The sequence below is a fragment of the Chiloscyllium plagiosum genome, chromosome 5, assembly GCF_004010195.1.
Source record: "Chiloscyllium plagiosum isolate BGI_BamShark_2017 chromosome 5, ASM401019v2, whole genome shotgun sequence".
NCBI lineage: Eukaryota > Metazoa > Chordata > Chondrichthyes > Orectolobiformes > Hemiscylliidae > Chiloscyllium > Chiloscyllium plagiosum.
The window spans coordinates 117,735,916-117,743,239 of NC_057714.1; the positions used below are offsets into that span (position 1 = coordinate 117,735,916).

Here is a 7,324-nt window from a genome sequence, read left to right on the forward strand (position 1 = left end):
TGTTAGCTATGAGGAGAGGTTGAGTAGATTAGGATTATTTTCATTAGAAAGATGGAGTTGAGGGAGAACTTGATTGAGGTTTACAAAATTATGACAGGTATAGACGGAGTGGATAGCAAGAAGGCTTTTTCCCCAGAGTGCAGAACTCAATTACTAAAGTTCAAAATGAGAGGGTCAAGGTTTAGGGGAGATATGCTTGGAAAGTTCTCCACGCAGAGGGTGGGTGGGGGCCTGGAATGTATCACCAATGAAAGCGGGAACGCTAGTGTCATTTAAGATGTATCTAGACAGGTACATGAATGGGCAGGGAGCAAGGAATACTGATCCTTCAAAAAAAGGCAGCAGGTTTAGATCGAGGATCTGGATCGGCACAGACTTGGAGGGCCGTAGAGCCCGTTACGTTACAGTAATTTACTTTTTTCCTTTTATCATGAGGGTTTCTGCCTCTAACAGCCTCACAGGCAGATTCCCACCTCCCTCCCTCTGGGTATAAGAGATATTCCTCTCAAACAGGTCAATGTCCCTCTGATCATTGATCCCTCCACCAAGGGAAAGGTTCTGTCCCTACTTCTCCTGTTCTACCCCTCTATAGCTGTGAACACCTCAATCATGGCCCCCTCTCAGTCTCCTCTGGTTTCAGGTTCTCTAAGCTGTTGGTATCTACCAAAAGCTTCACTTTTATTCCTGGTTCAACCCTGTACGTTCCTTGACTTTTCCAGGGTTCTCAGGAATTTTGGGTCACAATCTTCACCCTTACAGGAACATGCTCGCACTCTCTTTCACTGCCACTGACTTTGATATATTCATTCATTCATTGCACAGTTGTAGTGAGTCCTCCCTAGTTTGATACCCCATGCCCCTTGCAATAAAGGCCAACACGCCATTGCCTTTCTCAATTACAGGCTATACCTGCAAACTAAACATTTGTGATTCATGTAGGAGGGTCTGTTTGCCAATTCAAGGCTCATATTCCATACTGTATGATGGAGGTCTGGCTTCCACGGTCACTGAACAATGGGAACCTGGTTTCCATGGATACTCTACGATTGGGACCTAGTTTCCATGGATATTGAACGATAAGCGCCTGGTTTCCATGGACACTATACGATGGTGACCTGGTTTCCATGGATACTGTATAATGGAGGGCCTGGTTTTCATGGGCATTGTCCAGTGGGGGCCTGGTTTCCATGGATACCATGATGGCAGCCTGATTCCAATGGATACTGTGTGAGGGGAACCGAGTTCCATGGGTACTGTATAACAGAGGGCCTGGTTTCCATGGATATTGTACGATGGAGGGCCTGGTTTCCATGGATACTGTACAGTGTGGGTTACCCAGCTCTGGACCTCTCACCCGAGCCTCCATCTTGTGCAGCTGCTTCTTGCTGCTTTTCAGTGCCCCCATCTCAGCTTCATCCAGCTGTTCCTGCAAGTCTTTGACCATCTGTTCCAGGCTCTTTTTGGCCAGTTCCAGGCTGGAGTTGATTTCCTGTTCTCTCTTCAGCTTCTCAGTCACAGCCATAACCTGAACAATGAGAAACACGTGCAGTCAGCACTCTCTGAACTGTGCAGGGCAGGGAGGGTAAGGGCAGGGAAGGTGAGGGCAGGGAGAGTGAGGGCAGGGAGGGTGAGGGCAGGGAGGGTGAGGGGGCAAGAATAGGAAGAATGACCCCTGTTCTAAAGGTTATTTTTAAACTGGCTGGAACTCTCGGTCAGTCTTTCTGCCCAGGCCTCCTCAGGAACGGGGGCAGCCTCTTTGCGTTTCCAGGGTCCCCAGTCCAATTCCAAATACTGTCCAACCAACTCAAACTGAAACTTGGAGAGAGTAGACTGCCACTGTTAAAGACTAGGGCCACAATAGCTGGGTTGGAGGATCTTTGGTACATTTCTGCAGAGTCAATGATGGAAGGAGTGTATGCTCATGGATGTGGTACTAACCAAGTGAGCTGCTTGAGTGTTGTTGGGGCTATACCCCTCCAAGCTGGTGGGGAGTATACTTGCCTTGTGCCTTGCAGATGGTGAACAGGCTCTTGGGAGTCAGGAGGTGAGTTACTCACTGTAATGTTCCTAGCCTCTGACCTGCTCCTGTAGCCACTGTGTTTATGTGGTGAGTCCAGTTGAGTTTCTGGTCAATGGTAACCCCCAGGATGTTGATAGTGGTGGATTCAGTGATGGTAACACCATCAAATGTCAAGGGGCGGTGGTAAGATTGTCTCTTATTGGAGATGGTCATAGCCTGGCATTTGTTTGGCACAGGTAAAAACAATGATTGTAGATGCTGGAAACCAGAGTCTAGATTAGTGTGGTGCTGGAAAAGCACAGCAGGTCAGGCAGCATCCGAGGAGCAGGAAAATCAACGTTTCGGGCCTGCATTCCTGATGAAGGGCTTTTGCCCGAAACCTTGATTTTCCTGCTCCTCGGATGTTGCCTGAACTGCTGTGCTTTTCCAGCACCACTTTAATCTCGACCACCCCCCCATTTGTATGGCATGAATGTTACTTGCCACTTGTCAGCACAATTTTAATGTAAGTCAGGTTCTGACAGGGAGTAGAGTTTGTGGAGCTGGGAATATTACACAGGGTTAGGGATAGTGACAGATAGGGATCAGGCAGGATGTGAACTCATTTTTAAAAAAAGCGCTGAAATGAAATAAAAGCAAGAACTGAGGATGCTGGAAATCTGAAACAAATCCAGAAGGTGCTGGAGAAACTCAGCAGGTCCGGCAGCACCTGTAGAGAGAGAAAGCAGAGTCAGTGTTTCGTGCCCAGTCAGAACACTGTGTTGTACTTACCTCAGTTTTGGCCTTCCGGAAGTTCTCAGCTTCCATCCGGAATTCCTGCACCAATTTCTCAACTTGCTGGTTCAGTTGCTCAATGTCATATTCATACTTTTTCTTCTGATTTAGGTAGTTTATGTTCTGCAGGTGCGAGAGGAAAGTGCATGAGTTTACCGTCAAATCACATACTTATTACAGTGCAGAGGAGGCCATTCAGCCCATCACCTCTGCACTGGTTCTGCTAACTAGCCTGGCTGTATGACCTAGTGCCAATCTCCTGCCTTTGCCCCACATGCCCGCACACAATCTTATCCAAATAACCATCCAATACCCCTCTAGAATGCTTCAGTTGAACCAGCCCCTACCACGTTTCCAGGCAGTGCACTCTACACCCCAATAACTCACTGGGTGAAAATGTCTTTCTCACTTCACTCCTTAACTCCACGTCTTCTCGTTCTTGTTCCTTTTACGAGAAGGGACAGTTTCTCCCTATCCGCTCTATCTGAAAACCTCTATCAGACCTCCCTCTCAGCTTTCTTCTGTCCGAGGAGAATAGTCCCAACTTCCTCAATCAGTCCTCATCACTGAAGGCTCTCATCCCTGCACTCATTCTCAGAAATCGCTTCTGCATTTTCTCCAATACATTTGCATCTTTCCTGTAATATGGCGCCAATGACCGTACACAGCACTCCAGCTGAGGTCTAACCAGTGTCTTGCATAAGTTCAAAATCACCTTTCTGCTCAGGATGAAGGCATCAGTGGTGAGGCCAGCATTTATTGCTCATCCCTAATTGCCCAGAGGGCAGGTAAGAGTCGACCACATTGCTGTGGGTCTGGAGTCACCTGTAGGCCAGACCACGTGAGGATGGTCCTTCAAGGACATTAGTAAATCCGATGGAATCATGGCCCACTGAGTCACAAAGTCTCCGTGAACTGGGGCAGAGGAAGACGTTACAAAGGACTCAAAGGCAGCACAGGTCTTATGGCAGGTTCTGTCCACTCGATTCCCCTCATTTCCTGTTTCCCTCCTGGGATATGGGAACGATGGCGTTCCAATTTGTTTCTTTCTTGTTTATTCATTCACAGGATGATGGCATCACTGACTAGGCCAGCAGTTATTGCCCATCCCTAATTGCTCTGAGGGCGATTAAGAGTCAACCACGTTGCTGTGAGTCTGGAGTCACATGTAGGCCAGACCAGGTGAGGACGCCAGTTTCTTTCCCTAAAGAACATCGCTGGACTGTTAATCCACCGACCCAGATAATGTTGTGGGGACATGGGTTTGAATTCCGCCACAAACAGATGGTGGAAATCGAATTCAATGGAAAAGGAAAAAACAAATCTGGAATTGAGAGTGTAACGATGACCAGGAATCCATTGTCGATTGTCGGAAAATCCCAACTGTTTATCTAATCACATAATCACAGAATCACTACAATGCGGAGAGAGGCCATTCGGCCCCTCGCGTCTGCACTGACCAGTGGTTCTCACTGCACGCCAATAAGAGTCAGTGATCTAACGCTCGACCATTTGAATTTAGAGATGATGAGATACCTGAGAGAGAATCATTTCTGATCTGTCTCGTCCATCCTGCAGTTCCTGCTCCGCTGTTTTACAGTTGCGTTCTGCGGTCTCCAGCAGGTTTCTCACGGTCTCGAGCTCAGCGGTCAGTGTAATTACACGGCGGTTTGACACATTCAGCTCCTCCTTCAGGCCCTCGTTCAGCTGAGAGCTGGACTCCAGCTGAGCCTGTAATTCCTGGCCGAAGAGCAGAGAGAGAGTGGTGAGCAAGGAGGGAGAGGGGAGGTAATTCACTGACAGCACAGAGGACAGCACACTGCACAATGAGTAACCATTGGATCAAGGTCAGGCAGCCGCACCTCCGAGAACACGAGTTCACCGACTGGGGCTATTAATCTGGCCCAATCAGGGAGCCCTGGCTGACACAAAAGGATGAATTGAGAGAGTGTTGCTGGAAACGCACAGCAGGTCAGGCAGCATCCGAGGAGCAAGGAAATGGACGTCAGGGATGTTGGGGTCTGAATGCCTGACTCAATGAGAGGCAGAGCTGAAAATGTGTTGCTGGAAAAGCGCAGCATGTCAGGCAGCATCCAGGGAACAGGAGAATCGACGTTTCGGGCATAAGCCCTTCTTCAGGCTTATGCCCGAAACGTCGATTCTCCTGTTCCCTGGATGCTGCCTGACCTGCTGCGCTTTTCCAGCAACACATTTTCAGCTCTGATCTCCAGCATTTGCAGACCTCACTTTCTACTCAATGAGAGGCAGTGTTATTGCCAAGGGCTAGGTATTGGCGATGGATGGAGGCCTGTGAAACGTTGTTTCACAATGGATAACACACATCCCATACACCACCCCCTCCCAACCCCACCCCATGTCCCAAAGTGAAACAAACATTCTAATGGGATTGAGCAAAAGTCTTGCTGTTGTGACATTGTCTGTATCCAGTGTCATGTCTCGCCACTGTTTCCCGATTGGTCCGATTCGGAGATTATACTAGATGAAAGATTGTAGAATGAGAGAACACAGAGGAGGCCGTTCGGCCCGCGGTGCCTGGGACAGATCTTTGAAAGAGCTGTCCATTCTCAACACAGACGCAGCCCATTTGGCCCATCAGGCCCAAGCTGGTGTTCATGTTGCATGTGAAACTTCCACTTGTTCAGAGCCCAGCAAAGTTACTCCAGATCATTACCCCCTCATTGTGTGGCTAGGACCATGAGAGGAACAGGGATGGAGCAGTGAAGACAGAGCAGGAGATAGTCAGGCCATGACAGGTTCACAGAGTGAATGAGACTGTGAGGGGTGAGCAAAGGCTCTCGGAGTCAGTGTGAGTTTGAGTGTGAATGTTTGAAAGGATTTCTAGTAGAGTGAGTGAGTGTGAGGAGGGATTTCCCGTGGTGAGCGTGAGTGAGTGTGAGAAGGGATTTCCCACGGTAAGTGTGAGGAGGGATTTCCCGTGGTGAGTGAGTGTGAGAAGGGATTTCCCACGGTAAATGTGAGGAGGGATTTCCCGTGGTGAGTGTGACTGAGTGTGAGGAGGGATTTCCCGTGAGTGTGAATGAGTGAGTGTGACGAGGTGAGGATGTTTTTTGCTCGAAAGCACACTGACCTTTGTCTGAGAGAGTAAGTTGCGAACAGCTCTCTGTGCTTCACTGGCTCGGCGAATCGCGAGGGATTTCCCGTGGTGAGTGAGTGTGAGAAGGGATTTCCCACGGTAAATGTGAGGAGGGATTTCCCGTGGTGAGTGTGACTGAGTGTGAGGAGGGATTTCCCGTGGTGGGTGTAACTGAGTGTGAGGAGGGATTTCCCGTGGTGAGTGTGAGTGAGTGAGTGTGACGAGGTGAGGGTGTTTTTTGCTCGAATGCACACTGACCTTTGTCTGAGAGAGTAAGTTGCGAACAGCTCTCTGTGCCTCACTGGCTCGGCGAATCGCTTGGTTCATTTGCTGCTCCATCTCATTGAGGTCGTTCTCCATTTTCTTCTGTATTCGGATTGCCTCGGCTCTGCTCCTCATCTCAGTCTCCAGGTCAGCCTGCAGGATGTCTATGGTACGCTGGTGGTTCCTCCTGCAGAGATGACGTTCCTCCCAGTTAGATAGAGACACACAGGGCTTTGGGGATAATGTTCATTCACGTCATTGAGTGGGATAGCCCTGGCATCAGCAGTTAGCAAGATACACATCCTGGGTGGAGAATCCAGGGGACAATGGAGCCAGGTGCAGTGTCAAACAACATTGCATCTGTAGTGACAGCAACGAGGTGGACCTCATAGAGTATGAGTTCCCTGATTGGGGCTGTTAGTCTGGTCCGATCAGACAGCCCTGGCTGACAGCTATAAACAGGAGTATCCACGCCTTGGCCTGCCCATTTACCACCGGGCGGTGGGGATCCCCAGTGGAGGGTTCTCTACGTGCGTGTCCTCCCCTTTTCCTCAGGGATCTGGGGTGGAGGGTGCTGCACGCAGCAGTCCCCTACATCTGCAGATTGCAGTGGCTCATGGACTCCCAGCCCTTTCTGTGGTGCTGTGGAGTCCGTGGACCACGTGTATATTGGGTGTGGGCGTTTGCACTCCCTTTTGGATTTCCTCAAAAACCTCCTCCTCTGCTTTTGGTTGCACTTCAGTCCCACGCTCCTGATCTTCAGGCACCCGGTACGGAGGAGGCAGGGCAGGTCTAAAGACCTCCTCGTGGGTCTGCTCCTGGGCCTGGCCAAACTGGCCATAATCAGGTCCAGGCAGCGGGCCGTGGAGGGGGTTGTTAGGGCTGACTGCCTGCCCCTCTTCCGCGGTTACGTTAGGGCCCGGGTGTCCTTGGAGAAGGAGCACGCGGTGTCCACCAACACCCTGGAGCTCTTCAGGGAGAGGTGGGCACCGCAGGGAGTGGGGTGCATTATTTCCCGCTCCAACTCTATTTTTATTTAGTCCCTACCCTCCCCTTCACTGTTTGATCACACAGCATTGCCCTTCGATGTGAAGGGCAGTGTTTGTCACTGGCCACTCGGGTGTTTTCCTATCTTCCTGGTGGTGGAAATT

The 7,324-nt window shown here is 50.0% G+C and overlaps 1 protein-coding gene across 6 annotated transcripts in view; it reads right to left on the reverse strand.

Moving 5' to 3' along the window:
- LOC122550181 (myosin-7B-like) overlaps window positions 1–7,324 on the reverse strand; it is a 132,833-nt gene that overhangs the window by 26,420 nt on the left and 99,089 nt on the right. For all 6 annotated transcript variants that reach the window (XM_043690887.1, XM_043690888.1, XM_043690892.1 and 3 more), the window contains exons 35-38: window positions 6,168–6,360; window positions 4,331–4,534; window positions 2,792–2,917; window positions 1,355–1,525 (exon numbers count right to left, since the gene is read on the reverse strand). In XM_043690887.1, coding sequence (XP_043546822.1) covers window positions 1,355–1,525; window positions 2,792–2,917; window positions 4,331–4,534; window positions 6,168–6,360 — 694 coding nt within the window. The remainder of the gene's footprint in view (window positions 1–1,354; window positions 1,526–2,791; window positions 2,918–4,330; window positions 4,535–6,167; window positions 6,361–7,324) is intronic.